This window comes from Ursus americanus, chromosome 5 (genome assembly GCF_024610735.1).
Source record: "Ursus americanus isolate L20-20 chromosome 5, mUrsAme1.1.p, whole genome shotgun sequence".
Classification (NCBI taxonomy): Eukaryota; Metazoa; Chordata; class Mammalia; order Carnivora; family Ursidae; genus Ursus; species Ursus americanus.
This window is the reverse complement of record NC_142131.1, coordinates 16,227,412-16,246,721: the sequence shown is the minus strand read 5'-3', so window position 1 is coordinate 16,246,721 and position 19,310 is coordinate 16,227,412. Positions and strand designations below refer to the sequence as shown.

The 19,310-nt window shown below is 50.8% G+C and overlaps 1 protein-coding gene across 2 annotated transcripts; it reads left to right on the top strand.

Annotated features, from left to right (window-relative positions):
* Positions 1-695: 695 nt before the first annotated feature.
* NR2F1 (nuclear receptor subfamily 2 group F member 1) lies at positions 696-12,376 on the top strand. 2 transcript variants are annotated; one of them, XM_045796282.2, is made up of 3 exons: positions 696-3,295; positions 5,712-6,239; positions 11,325-12,376. In XM_045796282.2, exons 1-3 carry the CDS (start codon positions 2,833-2,835, stop codon positions 11,603-11,605), a joined length of 1,272 nt encoding a protein of 423 aa, XP_045652238.1. In that variant the 5' UTR covers positions 696-2,832; the 3' UTR covers positions 11,606-12,376. The 2 variants fall into 2 exon arrangements, with proteins under 2 accessions (XP_045652238.1, XP_087718110.1); XM_087861984.1 differs by lacking the exon at positions 696-3,295 and adding an exon at positions 4,944-5,033.
* The last annotated feature ends 6,934 nt before the right edge of the window (positions 12,377-19,310 follow it).

Below are 19,310 nucleotides of genomic sequence, written 5' to 3'. Positions count from 1 at the left end.
CCGCACTAACTCTCCCCCCCCCATAGGAGGACTTACTACTGTTTTATTAATAATTATTTAAGCGTTGTTTGAAGTTTGGAACAGCCTGAGAATACCAAAGAGGAAAAAGGAAAGAAGGAAAAAATTGGATTGATTGTAAAGTTTATTTTTAAAAAATCATCATGGGATGAATAGGAACCGTTGATTCAGATTGATTTTGTGGCAATAGCTGCATATTCCAGGAGTGTGTTTTGTCATAATTAAACCTTTAAAACCAATGCATACTTTGGGCCAAAAAACAGGGAGTCCCTACCTTTTTTCTTAAAAGGGTATAAAATGAGCAGAATTCACACTTGGATTATGCTTATATGTGAACGAAGAAAACAATTCAAGCCCAGCATATTTCATGAATCATTAAAATGGTGAGAGTTTAATTCTCATTAAAAATGTTCCTAACATTTTCAACGACACTCTCTTCACGCTCATAAAACCAAATTTTAAAAACTTTTCAGAAGAAATCAAAATAATTTCCTTCTAATTCTCTTTTACCCATTACAAGGCATTCTCCCCCTCGCCATCCCTTCCCCCTCTAGTGTTCGTGCGTGCGTGTGTGTGTGTGTGTGTGTGTGACCATAGACGACCCATACTAATCAGGTCTCAGAGTAAATAGCAGCGCAGGGCGATCTCAATGTAAATTGCGCTTGTCAGAAGCACACCCCCCTCCCTCACTTTCCCTCCTCCTCCCCTCACCATCCCCGTCAGTAGGTAGCTAAGAGGGAGGGGGAAAAAGAAAGAAAGAAAAAGAGGAGGGGGGAGGGGCTCTCCAACCAATGGCGTGCTGGAGGCTTGGCTAACCTTAGACTCCCATTTTCTCTCCCCCCCGATTCAGGGCTCTGACCAGTCAGTCGCCTTTGATTATCAGTTGCCAGCAGCCCTTCTCTTGGCTCCTTGACACGAGCTCCATATAAGGCAGCGATCTCCATAGAAACGTGTCAGTTTCAATAGTAGTGTCAAAGTTCACTATATACAGACATTCGCGCAGATCCCCCTTTCGGAAACATTGCTCTGCGAGTCCTCCCGTTTAAACGCATTCAATTTTGGGGTCTCTCTCTCTCTCTCCTCTCTCTCTCTCTCTCTTCTCTCTCTCTCTCTCCTCCTCCGCCTCTCTCTCTCAATCTCTCTCAATCTCTTTCTCTCTCTTCTCTTCCCTTCTCTCCTCTCTCCCTTTTCTTTTCTTACATATTCTATTAGTTGTTTCCCTTGTATTCCTCTCTTTCTCTTTTTCTCCCTCCTCCTTGTCTTTTACTCCATTCCTGCAGAAGAGAGAGGGCTAAACTTAAAAAAAAAAAAAAAAGGAGGAGGAGGCACCCCCTTCGTATTCTTCTTATCGTTATTTTATACATATATGATTTTTTTTGGAGGGAGGGTGTTGGTTCCCGGCTGAAGAGCACTTATTTAAAATACTAAAAAAAGAACATTTTTGGGCGATCTCCAGGGTTTTTTTAACTAGCTCTGTGTGTTATAGCAGAAGAAGCAGAAGAAGGAGCAAGAAAGAGGAAAAGAAGAGGATTATTTATTCGACCTACTTTGGATGTCTCTCGCTTTTTTTTTATTGCAATTCTTTCTCTTCTGATTTTTATTTTTTCGATTTCGCTGTGAATTCGTCGCCGGCGTGAATTATCTCGTATTTTTCTCCCTCTCCGTCACCTCCCGAAAGAAGAAGGCAGCGAGAGCCCGGCGCCACCGGCACAACAAAAAGAGCAAAGTGTGTGATCCTCCTCGCCGGCTGCCTCCCTCTCTCCAGCGCTGCCTTCCTGAATGGCTGGCTGCGTCCAGCCCTGGACCTGGCCCCCCGACACCAACGCGCCCTGATCACCGCCGGCAGCCTCGCCCCGCGCCCTGCTCGGCTCACCGCGCTCCCCTCAATCTCGAGCCCAGCGAGGGCTCCCGCCGGGACAGCGGCGGCGGCGCGGGCGGCCCCGACCCGGGCTCGCGCTCCGGCTGCGGCCCCGACTCCAGCTCGGACTCCCGCCCGGGCCCCGGCTCCTCCAGCGGCGCTCGCCGCTGCAGCTGAGGCGGCGACTCCAGCGGCGCCTGCAGCCGCGACCTCCTCCTCCTCCGCCGCCTCCTCCGCCTCCTCCGCCTCCGCCGCCGCCGCCGCCGCCCTCGCCGGCTTCCTCTATGTCGGCTCAGCCGGCGCGCAGCGTGTAGCCCGAGCGGCCGGCGGGCGGGCGGGCGCCCGGCGCGGGTGAGCGAGTGTGTGTGAGTGTGTGTGTGCGCGGGGGTGCGGGCGAGGCGGAGGGCGAGTGTGTGCGCGCGCCGTGGCCCATGCCCGCCGCCCCCGGCGCTGCGCCCCGCGCCGCTCCCGGCTGCCGCCTGTGCCATTTCTGATTTTGCAACTTGGGGAAGAAGAAAAAAGCGAGAGAAGGGAGCTTGCTCGGTGGGGGGGGGGTGGGGAGGGGGGGGAAGGAGAGCGTGGCCCCCCCAGGATCGGAGCGCGGGGGGAGCGGGCGAGGGGAGCAGGGGTGTTGGGGGGGGAGCCAGAGAGCCTGGGGGGGCTGCAAAAAGAGAGAAAGAAAACAGCAGGAACCACAACAAAACGCCAGCAGGGCGGGCGGGCGCGCAGCAGCAGCGGGGCGGCCGAGGCAGTAGCGGCGGCAGCGGCGGCGGCGGCGGAGGCAGCGGCCGGTGCCCGGCTCGGGCTCGGCTCCCGCGACCCCGGGGCGCCCGGCGGGCCCCCCGCCCCCTCCCCCTCCCCCCTTCCCCTTCCCCTTCCCCTCCCAGCGCGCCCGCGCGCCCCGCGGCCCTCGGCGAGCAGCTCGGCTCCCCCCAGCGCTCCCCGGGCCCAAAGATATGGCAATGGTAGTTAGCAGCTGGCGAGATCCGCAGGACGACGTGGCCGGGGGCAACCCCGGCGGCCCCAACCCCGCAGCGCAAGCGGCCCGCGGCGGCGGCGGCGGCGGCAGCGAGCAGCAGCAGCAGGCGGGCTCGGGCGCGCCGCACACGCCGCAGACCCCGGGCCAGCCCGGAGCGCCCGCCACCCCCGGCACGGCAGGGGACAAGGGCCAGGGCCCGCCCGGCTCGGGCCAGAGCCAGCAGCACATCGAGTGCGTGGTGTGCGGGGACAAGTCGAGCGGCAAGCACTACGGCCAATTCACCTGCGAGGGCTGCAAAAGTTTCTTCAAGAGGAGCGTCCGCAGGAACTTAACTTACACATGCCGTGCCAACAGGAACTGTCCCATCGACCAGCACCACCGCAACCAGTGCCAATACTGCCGCCTCAAGAAGTGCCTCAAAGTGGGCATGAGGCGGGAAGGTGAATATTTCTTCTCTGCTTCTTTCCCTGAGCTTCGCCCGCCTTCCCGGCCCTCTTTCTTTCTCTCGCGGGGGTGGCTGCTGTGTGGGGCTGGAGCTCCTGCGGTCCCGGCCCCGTCCCAGCTTCCCCTGTCCCCGCTGCCTTCCTCCCCCGGCGTCACCCCCCCCCCCAACCAAGCTCGCTGCCGCTGCCTCCCCCTCCCGGCCTGCGCTCCTCTCCCTGGCTCCTCCACCCCTCCTGCTGCCTGCTCAGGATTGTGTCCCTGGGATCGTGAGCTGTGGCTTAAAATCCCTTACTTCCTCTGTCTTGGATGTGCTCGGTGTGTGTCTCTTTCCCGCGTGTGCGTGAGGATGCTTGGGGGCTGTGCTGGCATGAACTTGGGGAGGGGTGCTTATTTCTCCCAGAAAACTCTTCTGTGTTTTTTCATTCCACTTTCCCCTCCACCTCTTCATACCCTTTATTTAAAATTGGGGAAGGCTGGGGACTGGAGTACCCTGAACCATAGATTCATTGCTGCATCATCCTTTTGGAAGCTTAGCTTGGAAAAAGAGGAGTGAGATTTATTGCACTTGTAGGTCTAATTAGGGGGGAAGGGGGGCTTCTGGCCTGTTCACTGGTTCCCTCTCCTCTTCACCGAGCTGGGGCCGCCTCCTCCAGAGCTGTGGCCTTGTTTTCACCCCTCTACTTTGAAAGGAAAGTTTGTGACTGAACCGTCCTTTCATAGTTGTGTCATTTTTTTAAAAGCATGATACTCGTTTTATTTCTTCATCAAACTCCACCCTCTGCTTAAATACTGCATACAAATTACAATTTACAACGGCATTTACCGATCCTTCTGATTTGGCTATAATGCATAGACTGCAGCTGGCATGAGCTTCCACTTCATTTAATCCCTGTGTTGTATGGATTTGGTTTCTTTTAACACAACTTTTGATGTTGTATTTAGATATGCTTCATGTTCATGTGGCAAGAGATGCAGCACTTTTCTTATAAATATATTTAGCCGTTTACAGTTAAAGTTTATCTCCTGACAATCATTAAGGATGTCTTATAGTCAAATTAGCGAACCAGTCAATTTTGCAGAATGCAGATTACTCCTTCTTGTAATTGACTTTAAAATTATATTTTATATGCCACAAGGAAAGAAATTGAATTCCTTCAGATCTCAAGGAGCAGGCAAATATGACGACTTCATTTCTAGCTCCAGGGAGATTTTGTAGGCATCTGAAAAAAAAAAAACTGAATTGTGCTCTCATTTAATTGAAAAATAACTGCCAAGTTCAAAACTATAATTAGAAAAAAGTATTCTAGCTGTTATGTTTCAAGAGCTTAAATTGCATTGGGGCTTGCATTAAAATTAGAATCAAAGCAAACTTAAGAAAATAGTGCACAACCTGAAATAAGACAGCTATGTGTACATGGGCATATCTATATTAATTTGCTGGGGGGAGAGTTCAGTAGCCCTAACTTTTCCTAAAGTTGTCTTTGTTTACATGGCAATTTAAAACGCTGGCACTGTTGAAGTAAAACATACACATTAAAAAAAAAAAAAACTTTGGTCAGCTTTAAGAACTCAAAGCATGCTTACGTTTTGCATTCAGATGGTTAATGAATCCAGTGTTTTTGCAGTTGCAAGCTCGTGCATTCACTGGGCAAAAGCTGGCTGCAGGTTGCAGTGGTACCTCACAGGACAGACATTAATTATATTTCCCACTTTTTTCAATAATGTTTGGCTACTGTAAGTTCAACTTTTTCTTGAAATTTTTCAATTTTCTGTTGCTTTTAACAGTGAACTTTGTGTGGGGCGAAGGGGAGGAGGGGGTAAGGGAGGGGTGCAGGATACTTGTTTTCTATTCAAAAGTTGTAAGTGGTTATGTAACTTGTATCTATTTTAAGGATAATTCTATAGCATTTTGAGAGAATATGGAAACATTTTGAGCAAAACAGTGCTTGCTTGCAAATGAATAGGCGGCTAGGCGTTTGCCTAGAACCACAACCTTCCTCTGGTTTCGCCTGTTCTTTTTTGTTTGTTTTGTTTTACTCTGATTTGTTTCATTCTGGAGGGGTGAGTGGGATTTCATTAACCAGTGTGTTACACCTTGGTGGTGGAGGGGTTGGGTGGCACTTTCTTGGCTGTGCCGGGCTGGGGGCCCTGAGATCAGGCCTAGTTTGGCAGGGCTAGGGTGACCAGGGGCGCAGGCGATGGCTGGGCATATTGAGCCGCGGAGCTGGAGGCCCTCACCCCAGATTTCCTGCCGGTGTGGGCTGTGAGTGAGAGCGAGCGCGAGAGAAGATGCGCCGGGCGCGTGTGGCTTGTAGGAAGAGCCTCCGCATTGTGTCGGGTGCGCTGCGGCGCGCCGATGTTCGCAAGCCCCCTGGATGCACATTGCCTCTTTTCTCTCTTTCTTTTTGTCAGCGGTTCAGCGAGGAAGAATGCCTCCAACCCAACCCAATCCAGGCCAGTACGCACTCACCAACGGGGACCCCCTCAACGGCCACTGCTACCTGTCCGGCTACATCTCGCTGCTGCTGCGCGCGGAACCCTACCCCACGTCGCGCTACGGCAGCCAATGCATGCAGCCCAACAACATCATGGGCATCGAGAACATCTGCGAGCTGGCCGCGCGCCTGCTCTTCAGCGCCGTCGAGTGGGCCCGAAACATCCCCTTCTTCCCGGATCTGCAGATCACCGACCAAGTGTCCCTGCTGCGCCTCACCTGGAGCGAGCTGTTCGTGCTCAACGCGGCCCAGTGCTCCATGCCGCTGCACGTGGCGCCGCTGCTGGCCGCCGCCGGCCTGCACGCCTCGCCCATGTCCGCCGACCGCGTCGTGGCCTTCATGGACCACATCCGCATCTTCCAGGAGCAGGTGGAGAAGCTCAAGGCGCTGCACGTCGACTCGGCCGAGTACAGCTGCCTCAAAGCCATCGTGCTGTTCACGTCAGGTGAGGCTGTGGTCGCCGGGAGGGCAGGCCGCGCCGGGGACGACAGCACGCCGCGCTCCGCCCGGCCCGGCCTCCTGCGCCGCGTCGCCGCGCGGGCCTGGCCGGCCCGAGCCCGACCTTGGGCCTGGCCGGGACTTGCGGCCCCAGCGCCCGGACGCGGCCCGCGGCGCCGCTGCCATCTTGGGAGCGCCGCGGTGCGGGAGCCGAGGCGGCTGTGAGGCGGGCGGCCGGCGGCCCGGCCTGGGGGCTTGGGGGCCTGGACCCCCACGCGGGGCTGCGGCGGCGGCGGGTGCGCGTCTTGTGTGTGTGCAGGGGGGTGGGGGGCGTTGGAACTCTCTGGCTGCGCGTGTGTGCGGTGTGTATGTGTGTGCGTGTGTGCGCGCCAGCGTTTAGTGTTTCTGGGGGAGGAGAGGGAAGGAAGAGAACGTGGGAATGTGGCTTTCTCCTCTGTGTGGCACGCTCCCTGGATGAGTTTCCCGACACAGGGAGACACACACAGAGGTGGAAAGCGAAGAATACGCGCAAATAAATCATAAATAATCCCGCTTTATTGCTGCCTGATTTTCCCTTATCGGAAACCATTCATGTTTTCAGTTGCTGAGCTTATTGAGGGTCGTAAAAAACGGATTCAATCTAAACAAGAAAGATAAAAAACAAAAGGAATACTGTAGAGCCCGCAAGTATGGGAGGATTCCCGCCCCAGAGAGAAATCTCACAGCCATGCAAAACACACGAACATGGGAAATTTAACAGAGTGCCTTAAAAATATCAAATTAAATGTAGGTGGTGGTAACATGCATGTTAACAATTTCTCTTATGATAGATGGTTCAAATTAACTTCCAGGAAAGTGCATTAACGTTGCCTTTGAAGGCTCTAGTCAGAGCCTCTGAGAACACTGCCCGCTTTTTATTATTGTAACCTGCAAGAGGGAAACATATAAACACCCGGGACAGCAGGTAATGGGGGGAAATATAAACAAAGCCAGAAAGGAGGCTGGTGGGGAACAGAGCTGCTCAGATTGGGTCCCGGGCCTTGCCCACTGTGAGTAGGGTTAGCTGCAGTTTTACTCTCATTATTGGCACTATTGTTTTTAATTCCTCCATTCAGAGAACAAATAAACCATCCTAATAAATCTATCCGAGAGCCAGGACCTCCAAAGGCCAAATTAAAACCATTCCTGAGCAGAGATGGCAAAACCCCTTTCCCAAGGCCTTGTTGAACAGTAAGCAATGGTATAATCTATCAATATTTCCTGGCTTTCATGCGTGAAGAATCGTATTTACATTGTATTAAAATGACTCTTAAATTTGCACAATATTGTAATGTAGCAAATGTAGTATTAATATCGATCTGAACAGCAGATAATTTATTTAGACAAGAGCATCTCATTTGTATGCAGGGTGGCCAGAGCCGTGGACTTGGACTGCCCCCCTTTTACTTTCAGTGCAAATGCAGGTCTGCTAGTGGGAGAGGGAGTTATTCTTTGCAAGAGGATAAAGTGCAAACCTTAAAACAAATGGAAGATTTATTGAATAGCCTCCTCAGTGTTTGAATGCATTTTATCTTAATAAGTCTTCTTGATGGAAACGTGTTTTTCAAAAGTGACAAAGAGCCTGGGAAGCAGCGACTGGGCTGCTTCAGCTCTGGCAGGCCTGGGGCCTGGCTGGCTCTCTACTACCCGGCTCTTTAGCCAAATTAATCAGGAAGCAAGCCAGTGTCGGGGAAGCTGGGGTTTTAAAATCTCATCCAGTTAGGTGTCTTGAAGCAGAAATGTGACTTGGAGCTGGACAGAGGTCTTCTCAGGAAAGGTCTTTCCTCCCTTTTCCTTGTCCCCTACTAAGGTTCTTTGAACTCCCTTGACTTTTCTGATCTCCTGCCCTTTCCCAGAGAGAGGCGAGGACTGTGCTGGCTGCAGGGAAGATTGTGGAATTATTCATGCTTTTCTTTCAACTTTCCATCCTAAAACATCCCCGTGAAAAGTGTTCCTTTTTAAAAAGTTTTCCCAAAGAAGTTTCCGAACCACGTCTTCAAGGTGCAGGGGAGGCTGAGAAGTGAACAATAACATTATTTTGTTGGAAAATTGCAAACAGAATATCTGAAAATGGAAATGGAGCTGTCAGTAGTAATTCACCCCCCCTCCTCCATACAACACATTTCCACTTTTGACTAAACTTGTTTTGATTGCTAGCCAGAAGGGAATTCATGGGAAGCCTTCTCAAAGTCATCCAACTTTTAAGCAAACTTTGAATGATGGAAAAGACAGTTTTAGACATATTGTCCAACGAGGTTTGCTCTGGCTAAGTATTTGAAGCTGGCACGGGGGTTCCCTGTGGTGGTTTTCACATTTGGCCTCCGGATGGTATGCTTAATCCTTAATATTCTGGACAGCATCCAAGGACTAGGTCATGACCTGAACTTACTTTTTAAAAAAAATTCATTAGTTCATACACCTAAATATTCCCTCAAATAAATGGGACCTCCTCTGAAAGGAGCCATCTAGTTAACATAAATACAATAAATCCATTTTCAGCACAATAATAACTTTGATTTCTAGTTATGGCAGCTGATTACATCTATATTTCCTGAACACTAAACTCTTTTGAATGCACACCATGAAATACATTCTCTGCACTACAAAGGCTAAGCCGGGAGGGCCTGAGCAGTAATGGTTATTTATTTACATAATTTCTTTTCCATATACTATAGAAGAAATATTGAGGGTTCCCACATTGACACTACCACATAAAAAGTGAGGCATGGATTCCGTGTATTCTGCCTCCTTTTCTGATCTGCGTGTATCTCATGGAACGTAAATATGTGCTGCATGACACCCCCGCTCACCTCGCTTTGCTACCACAGCCACGCAATCGATCCGAGAGCTCAGACTATCTGTCCCTAGTTGGGGGACTCCTGTTGCAGGAATATCCAGAGTGGGGATGAACATCTAGAGTGGGAATCCAGGCCCGAGTGGGACTCCTGCTGGAGGGAGGCCACAGAGCTGGCCGGCTGGCACCTGGCAGCCAGGCCCAGCCACAGGCATTCTGCCTTCAAAGGAGGAAAGAAATGCAAGCAGCCAGCATAGGGCCTAAGCAAACCCTTCCTGGGCTTCTCTCCCTTGGAGTGGCCTATCCGGGAGAAGGGTAGTGTCCTTGCACTCTGGGGGCCCTTATTGTAAATAACAGATAAATATTTTACAGACCTGAGGGGATGCCATATGGGTCTTTAAAAAAATCTGCTGGGTTATCAGTGGGTCCTTTTCATACTGCATTGTCTGAGGCTGAAAGGGATCCTGTGGCATAATGGGCAGATAATGCATGTAAAGCAAGATATATGTAAATATGAGTCTGCATGGTGGCCATTCAGCAGGGCCAGGTTAGCAAGCAAGGCCAAGGGCAGACCTCAGGGCCCCCTCTCCAAGCAGGGAAGCCCCAGAGTGCTCCTGCCCTCACCCTGCTGGCCATAAAATCTAACTGGCTTCCCAGGTCAGGCCAGTGTGGATGCACCCGAGTGGCTGGCAGGAGTAATTAGACATCTGAGAGGAACCCATTCTGGATCCAGGGTCAAAGGCAACTTGCCTTAGAAGTTCTTGAATTAGCACTAGTTTTATTTGTATTTTTGCTCAAGGCCATTGCCTTGTAGATGAAGGTGTTAGAATGCTTTGTAAATCCCAGTTCTTGAAATGAAAAGACATAAAGCTCAGAAACTCAGCAGACACGGGGTTCTCCGTGAATCTTTTGGTGTGACTTCTTAGGGTCACACTTGCCCATTCACAATTATGAACGTCCTTTTGGGGGCATTGCCATGCATGAATTTCTTCCCAGATCTATATATTAGCAAACTCTGCCTTTGATCTCTAGTCAACCTCCTGACTGGCTAAGGGCTCCTCTGTGATCTTCCTGTTTTTTAAATATTTATTATTAATATGAGAAATAACATGGGTGTTTGAACTAAGAGAGGAAGCTTTCCCTTCATTCCTCTGATTCCACCTTCTCTTCCGTTTCTTTGCCTTTAGTTAGTTGATAGAGTGTCAACTGCTGTCTTGAAATATTTTTAGGAGACCATGAGGAGCCTTGGTTGATATGAGATCAACACACAGGTTTTAAGATGCTGTCATTGTGTGTAAGTGCCTCTTTCCCCTTGGTCCTGGGACAGGAAGCCTACCTTCCCAAATCCCCGCCTCAACTCCCCATCTCCCAGTTTGGAAGCAGAAACAGCAGCTGCCTCCAGCCCAGCTTTGTGTCTGATCATTGAAGATGTCTCCTTTCCACAGCCTGGAGTAACTGAGCCATATTCCTTCTGATTATTATACAGCTTACAGAGATTTGGCCAATTTTCACTTACTTGATCTAAAGCACAGATAGAAGTATATACCCTCACCGCGGATTTGCTGCCGAGTTCTTGCTTGCAGAGATAGTGGATCTCAAATCCTGAATTGCTAAAGCATGGGCTCGATCTGATTCCACGCACTGCTAGCCCATGATTCCTTACCCCTCCCAGGTATTTTTTCACTAGACAGTCTAGGTTCTCCTAGAGGATTTTGGTTGGGGTCATTTAGGTTTGAGAGGGAGGACTCCAAGAAGCCTGTAAGAACTGCCCCCAGGCTACGTATTTCTTCAGGGCTTCTGAACACCCCGAAATCAGGGGCGAAAGGAGCAAAAGTCCTCCCTTTAAAGAGCACAGCGGAAAGATGCCGCCCCCCCCCCCCCCGCAGGCGGAGGACAGGTTGCTTCACACAGCAAACATGGCTCCAGCATCGTACATTATTTAATCCAAAGGTGAAAGAGGAAAAACAAAGGGACTAGAGGGGTTGCTGCCTCTGCATGTGTGTGTTTCCGTCTCCTGCTCCCCTAGGCTTGGTGGGGGTGTGATTTATTTTTATTTGTGGTGGGGATTGAGGGGAGGGAATGGTGAAGAAGGATTGGGGAGGTACGGAGAGGAGGATTTTTTTCCCCCTTTTCCCTTCTATTTCGGTTTCCCCCTCTTATCAACTCAAAAACATTTCTAATGGCTTATTTGTGCCTTTGCTGTTCACTAACCTGAGTGTCCCCTCCGCTTTTCTGTCCGTCTCTTGGCTGCACGGGCAGATGCCTGTGGCCTGTCGGATGCCGCCCACATCGAGAGCCTGCAGGAGAAGTCGCAGTGCGCACTGGAGGAGTACGTGAGGAGCCAGTACCCTAACCAGCCCAGCCGTTTCGGCAAACTCCTACTGCGACTGCCCTCCCTTCGTACCGTGTCCTCCTCGGTCATCGAGCAGCTCTTCTTCGTCCGTTTGGTAGGTAAAACCCCCATCGAAACTCTCATCCGGGATATGTTACTGTCTGGGAGCAGCTTCAACTGGCCTTACATGTCCATCCAGTGCTCCTAGACCTTGGGCGCTTCCCACCTGCCCCCGCCTCCCTAGAGACTCAGAGGACCGGCGGGGGCCATGGACTCCAAAGCTGCGGGGACATCAGGCGGCTGTTGCAGGGTGCAGCCAGGCAGGGGGGAGGTGGGCCGGGCCGACAGGAGCAGCCCACCCTGCAGAAATGCAACCCGAGCTGCAAACCAGGAGAAAAAGAGACTCTCTTTAGGATCAGATCTGTGAACATGTTGGAAAGGAAAGAAAAAGGACCTTGTGTCTGGTGAGAAAAGGAAAAAAAAAATTGGAAGAGAGGACCATGAGAATTTTAATAAAACAGAAGGAGACTAATGGACCTTCCAGGATTTATTGTGGACGGATGTGGATATATTCTGTACAGAAAACAACACACATGGAAGTGGACTGAATTCTATGTAGAAACACACACACACACACACACACACCCCAAACATTGTTATTCATTTTGTAAAATACTAGTCTTTATTTTCATTTTTTTGTAAAATTTAAACATCGTATGCACATAAAAAAGGAAACAAGAATTAGGGGAAAATAACATTTTCCAAATAATTATAAAAAAATTGTCCTGTGTCTATGTATCTATATCTGTTTTGTATTTTTTTCTGGTTCCAAACCAGATTTCCTGTGATTCTATACTAATAATTTTTGATATAACCCTTTGCTTCTTATAATGAGTGCGATATATGTTGTCGAGGCTGTTCTTCAAGAATTAAAATCGAAGTGAAAATTTAAACAAAAAAATAAAAGAATTTAGCAAAACCCACGTGTCTGGTTACTTGACAGATGTCATAAGTGCAAGAGAACCCTCCAATTAATTTCTACTCCAATTGTTATTAGAATGGGGAGGTGAGGGTGGAAACTTTTAAGGCCCATTACTAAGTTGTTTAGATTTGTTTCCTAAAACCAAGCCGCTGCCTTGGTTTCGTAAATGCGGAGGGTCAGGCTCTGTGTGGGCTGGGGTGGACAGGGAGAGTGCAGGGCACCCTGGTTGCTCCCAGCAGCTCTTAGGACCTTGTGGATGGTTGGTGCCCTGCGCGGGAAGCTGGGGTAGACTTGGTTGCAAGTGGGGGCCGAGTTTGGGGACCACCTGCTTCATTGACTGCAGGTGGGAACTTGCCCGGCTAGAGAGAGAGGCTGCGGAGAGGTGCGGAGAGCTGGTGTGGGGGGTAGGGTTGAGGGAGGGCAGGGGGGCCTTCTCAGAAGCCTCTTGTGCCTATAGCTGGACCTCCCGGCTTCTCCCCAGTCCAGGGAGGGAGTTAGGGCCTCAACGCTGCCAAACCTACCTTTTCTCCCCTGTATGGTCTGCTGCAGAGCTGGCTAGGGTTTACCCTTCTCTCCAGACCCTGTGACAGGGGTTCCCTGGAGGGCTCGCAAGCTCAGTTGGGTGAAGGGAAAGCCCCCACTCTGGCACTTAGGGGCGTAGACCTAGAACTTGGGAGCTGGTGAGCCAGGCTAGAGCAGGTTCTTTCCAGAAGCAGCGTTTGGGCTCTAGTGGCCCTTCCAGGGCAGAAACCTGCCTCTGAGGCCTCTCTTTGGGTGTGCGTGGGGGGCTGCTCTCTGTTTCAGCTTTTGGAGCATGAATGTTTTATAGGATTCTAGTCGGCACTGTGAGAACACATACTACCAAGGGAGCTTTTCCCTAACATATTAATAAAGCCAGATCTTTTGAAATAACACCTCTTACCTCCTCCCCCATCCCTCACTCCCAAACAGGCCTTGGATGAGGCAAGAGCTTCACTTTCAAAAGTCATTGACAAAGTTTTGCTTTCATTTGCTGCCTGGAAATCTCCAGGTTCCCCACCCCTTTAAAAATGTATTAACAAGCTCCAAGCCACCTGAGGTTTTAATATTTCTAGGTGCAGTGCAGCGAGGGGCAATGCCACGCTCTCTGTGGAGAAACCCCTGCAGGTCCACCTGCCCCCCTCCCCGCCTGAGACTTAGGGAGGCAGGGGGGTACAGTGTGTGGTGTGTGGGGTGGTGAGGGGCCTTCCTGCCCTCGCACGGGCCCCATCCTGCCCTGGGCCTCAGCCTTTGCACTACACCCAGGGGCAATGTCTTTGGGCCTAGGCTGACTTCCCTGCAGAGTGAGCACCCAAGGCCGAGTGGGCAAGGGAGGAGCTCATATTTAACTCCTGACCGCCTCCCAGAAAGTCTCGGAGAGCCCTCTAGGGCTGCCCGATCAGGGAATGTGGGGATTGGGATGGGGTAGGCTGCAGTTGGCACTGAGGGGGAGGGGAGACGAGCTGCCTCCAAGCGCTCACCGATCTTTGCGGCCTTTCTTGAAATGAGATGTAAATATATTCATTACAGTGTGATCCCTCTGATGAAAACAGATAAACATTTTTGTAGGTCGGAAACGTATTTTTCAATTAATTTCAATATGGAGGCCCAAGCACAAGGTGCCCAGTGTGCGGGCCCTTCCGGAAGCCAAGGCCTGGGATGTACGAGGCACTTGCTCCCGGGTCCAGAAGTGACAGTAGTAACTTGTGTCTTGAGGAACCAGGCCCAGAGTATTGCGCACAGCCTGAAGAATCCTGCGACCTTTCTAAGCCTGGGTCTAAGCCCGGAGCTGACTAGCGCAGTGTAGGAAGAAGAGCAGGCCTTTCTCTGTATGGCTTCATGGACTCCCTTGCAGACTCTGTCAGGGAACCAAGAGACCCTGGCACTGAGTGGAACGGAGAAGGAAAAAGGTGGTCTGCTCCCATGCTCAGTGGACCTGGCTGGGGACTGCAGGCAGTGGGTTTCTCCTGTGCTGTCTCCCTAGTAGCATTACACTCAGAGAGGCACTCATCTTCAGAGGTCTCTGTGTGTCTCAAGAAGAGTGGCTCTGTGGGTGCTCCCACAGGACGAGACAAGCTGCCTGAGTTCCGTGGCGTTTCGCTCTCAGCGCCCGCAGTCGGACCCACAAAGCTGCTCACGCTAACAGAAGGTTTAGGAGCTGAGAATGCACTATTTAAGCCACGGGCTAAGCCTTCCAACAGCCAGGAAGTGCCCTCTTTGCTCCCTGAGCATTCTCAAGGCTCCCTGGCCGGACTGGCCAGTGTCCGCAGCCCAAGAGCGGAGGGCCCGAGCCGTCCCATGGCTTCCTCGCTGTGCAGAAGAGCAGCCCCAGCAGTGGCCGGGCTGCCCCTGCTCGGTGTCCTGCCTCCCCTCGGACCCTGGAAGCCACTGGACAGAAAGTGATAGGAAGCGGGTGGGAGTCTCCTCTGCCTGGGTGGCCGGCCAGAGGCCCCTGGGCAATGAGCACGCTTTTGAGCCAAGCGCCAGGGGGAGCCGTGGAACTTGGGTGTGAGGCCGCAGGCAGGTGTAGGCTCGACGGTTACCTTGGGGCGCGCAGCCCCGCCTTAGCCTGCGGAGATGTAGCAGCCCTAAGGAGTTAGGAGAAGAGGATTGGGCTAACTGGGCGGGATAGAACTGACAGGGTCCCCGAGGCCAGAGGAAATACATCATAACCGTTGGAGAGCGGCCCACACAAGGTGACTTCCCTCTCAAAATTATCTGTGACATATGAAAGTCAGCGCTCCCCTTTCTAACCCAAACACTTGCTGGGCGACTGAGAACTTTGGGGGCTTTGAAGTCAGTTTAAACTACTTTAGCCACAAGCTTTTCTGAAAACATCAAAAAAGCCATCTTAGGACATGCTCTCCTCTGGGAATTTCTAGGGCGTGAGGCTTTGCCTCATCTGCAGCCAGGGGACAAAGAGTGGCCGAAGGGAGTGCAAATGCGGCCTCTGCCTCCACCTGCACCCCCAATGGCGACCAGGCCTGGGGGAAGCCCCGGGGCTGGGGATGGGCGTGCCTCCTGGCCACAAGAACAGCCCTGGGCTTTCGGGACTCTGCCCCTTACGTTGGTTCAGGCTCTTGGTCTCTGGCAGCAGCAAAGGGTCTGGGTGGGCTCCCCAATGCCCCATCGCCCAGCTCAGAGGTCGGGGGCACTAGGGATACGGAGCCCCTTCGATCCAAGCCCACCTGAGCTCATCTGCTTAAAGAGCGCAAAAAGTTTATTTTTAAAAAAATCCTCCTTGGCTTATAGGCAGCCCTTCTATCTCCTACAGAGCCAGAATCACCTCCAGTAAGTTACTCGATTCTCCAGAACAAATCACCTGAACGTCTCTGCAAATGGAAAACCATGAAGGAGAGTGGGGAGGGTAGGCAGGGAGACACAAGTGGAAACTAATAAAACTCTTGTTAGAGGGCCTGCTCAGGATCCGGGGCGTCACTGGGCCTTTTACTTGGAAAGCCAAAGAGTTGTATTCCTAAATGAGTTAAAGACCCATTTACCTCTGTCGTTTTCTATTCATCAAGCCACAAGTTGAGAGTTCCTAACATGAAACTATTTGTTTGCTTACACAACCAGCTGGGCGCAATTTCACGTCTGAGATATCTATCTGAAAGCGCCTCTCATTTATTATCTCTCCTTGTCAGCGAATCCATTTTCCAGTTCCCCCTCCCCCCTTTGGAGCTTATTTATTTATTTTTGGTGGGACTTCTTTGCCTGGGAGGACCTGGGTCTAGAATGCTCCCCAGGGAGCAGCCGGTCCCTGCGGGGGTTTCTGCCGTGCCCAGGGCGCAAGGACCAGGGGGCAGCAGAGGCGCGCTCGCCGCCACCGCTGACCCCCGCGGGCGGGCCGAAAGGGCCAGGGTGAGGGGCGGGCCGCGGGTGGGCCTGGCGGGACACTGCGAAGCTGCCTTTCTCCCTGGATGTCCTCCCTGCTAGCTCTCCCGGACTAAGCCGCAACCACCTGTGCGAGGAGGGGGTGGGAGGAGGCCCGAGAGGGGAGTCCAGGAGGCTCTCTCCCAGATGGGGGCCCGAGATACGGATTTGAGAGATGCTTTTACAAAGCCTCACCTAATCCCATGGGGCCAATTTCTTCTCCCAGGCTGGGCCGGAGCGCAGAGTGAGTAACCAAGATGTAAATAGTTGTGTGATGGGTTGGGGGAGGGGGCAGCGCATGTATTGTGTGTGCGGAGGGAAGAAGGCTGCACGTGGTTTCAATTTTGAAGCACAAAGAAATAACATGCAATGCAGAAAATAGGTTTATGAATGTAATTGAGAGGAAAGAAAACAATTAACACGGTGCAAGGTTGCACCCTCGATTCTCCACCCCTCGCCTTCTCTTCCACCCCAATTTTGAGAAATCCGGGTCATGTGAATAGAGTGGGTCTAGGCAGTTGGATCCGGCTGACAAGGGAACCCCTGATGGAGATCACAGTGATGGGTGGATAATGGTGTCTATCCATCTCCTAGTCTGCTAAGGCCTCCTCCAACCAAGCTGAAAGCCAGGGATCAAATCCCCAAGTCCATTGTATAAAATATCCGTGGCTGTAAAGGTAGCAAGGAGAAGGGGTGTCTGTAAGGAAGGGGAGAGGGAGAACGAGAAAGAGAGATAGCCAGGGATTTCTTTCAGACAGACCAGGCTGGTCTCTGCCAGCTATCCTATTGTGTTGATTTAGGAGGACATTTGCTGTATATAACGTTTAAAGCTGATAATATCATCGCGCAGCCAGATAAATAAAGCGTTGGCCCAACAGTGGGGTCAGCGATCGATCTCGGGGCTCAGAGGAAAAAGGAGAGAGACCGGATCGAGCACAAGGCTCTGTCTGTGTGCTTGTCAGTCGGCACGCAGGAGCCCGAGTGTGTGTGAGCGTCAGGGTGTGCGAGAGGGAACCAAGTCTTCAGCTGGCCGAGAGCCTCATTAGCATTCCTAACCCATGGACCTGCGCTGACAACTAACAGAGATATCCCGCTCACCACCAGGCCTCCTCTCCTTTTGTCTTCAGATCTGGAGGAGAAAAAGATTTCTCGGTGGAAGCTGGAGGCTGAACTTCCATGTGGTTGATGGAGATTCAGGGTATAAAGAGATGTTTCAGGATCTTGCCTGATCTTTCACTCTGCTTTTAAAAACTTCCCTCCTAAAGGAGGAAGTTTTTTGTTTTTGTTTTTGTTTTTTGCTTTTCTCTCTTAAAGTGTAATATGTTTGTTGAAACTCCAAGCTTAAATGAGAGAGAAAATTCTCTGAAAATATTTTGCCATTTCTCCTTGTTGACATGCAGAGAGGTGGATGTGTCTATGTTTGGCTCACATACACATGTAAAGCTGGTACTTTCAAAGATTTCTAGAACATAGCAACCAGGGGTTGTTGGAGATTTTTGTTTATCTTCTTTCCTCTGCTTGGTTTTGTTTTTGTGATGACAAAATTCATTTGATTTCCTATAATAAATGTGCTGCTTATTACTTTATCAGTCCGTCGTTGAAGTAAAGTACATCTTTCAAAATCAAATAGGGTCCAATTTTGTAATGAACTATCAGAAATGAACAATTTTAGAGGCCTCCACTATTCTAAGAAACATTTTAAGGTTTTACTCAGTCGTGCAGTTTTAATCACCTTACACCTATTTTGGGAAAAGTGTCTTAGTTAAGTCCATCTCATAGGGATAAATACTCATCAGCTGCTCTCCTAGATCCTGCGCCTTGAACTCCATCAAATGAGGCAGGTAGTTTTACATCGGAGTGTACAAATTATCCCATGTTGACAGATGTTTGTCACTTAGTAACTTCTTTCCAAGTTTTCCCCCCTCCCCTAAGCCTTCTTTCTTGCTTGCTTTGTTGTTTTAAAATATGCATGTCTCTCACTGGAATGCCAGTCACGAGTGCAAACTTTGTGTCCAACCTCCCACATGAAATGATCCTTTTAGAGGGAACTCGATATGTCTCAATCTGCACTTCACTCAAAGCCTGTGGGTATGGGCCACTCACTCACTGGTCCTGGCTCTAAAATAACTCAGCAGAAACGAGTTTCCAACTAAAAATCCCCTCGAATGTCTCCCAGGGAAGAAATATAGCTCCTATAATTAAAGGAGGCAACGGCCAGAGGGGGAATGCAGCCGGCAGCCAAAAAAAAAAAGTAAGAGTTTTATTTATTTGCTGATTGAACTTGGGTTGTCACGACCAGCAGGTTTATCCACACTGGAAGTGCTGGCCGTTTGTACCGTGTGTGCACCAGAGGGCGAGGCGGGCAGAAAAGAAGGGGAAGGGGAGGATGACATGGAACAGGGCGAATGAAAGAGGTGAGGACAAATTTGGGAGCCGGAGAATGATCTCTGTGGGACAATGTGAGGCAATTTCCTAGCACTGGATTTGCGTAAAAACTTGTAGCTGAGGGATATGGGAGGGGGGACCTCAGAGGAGAGGAGGGGGTAATTACAGTAAACTCTTAAATGTGGGGTATCAGGAAAAGGAGGACTCTGATTTCCCTAGAAAAGTAATGTGACAGCAGGAAAATTATTAGCTGTGCTGTGTGTGGCGGTTTCGGTATGTGGGGGGTGGAATTATGAAGAGAGGGACTGGAGAGTAGGGAAGAAGTTCCAGGACTCAAAGTAGAAGTGCCATGGAGCCAGAAGCCCTCCACCCTCCTTGGCAAAACCTGCCTGGTAGGTGTGGATGTGAACTCTCTAGAAGACATCATCTTTACATCTTATTTTAATTAGTTTCATCTATTTGAACTGATTCTGGCATTAGAACCACTTATAGGATGATTCAGCTCACAGGATGAAGAACACCTCCCAATCTCTTTGACCACCCCCCACCCCCCACCCCAAAAGCTTCAAAACAGAAGGAGTACTCAGGCCGGGCAGCTCATTTCTATTAAAAAGGCAAAACTTTAGCACTGATGAAAAACAGATGAATTTTTTCT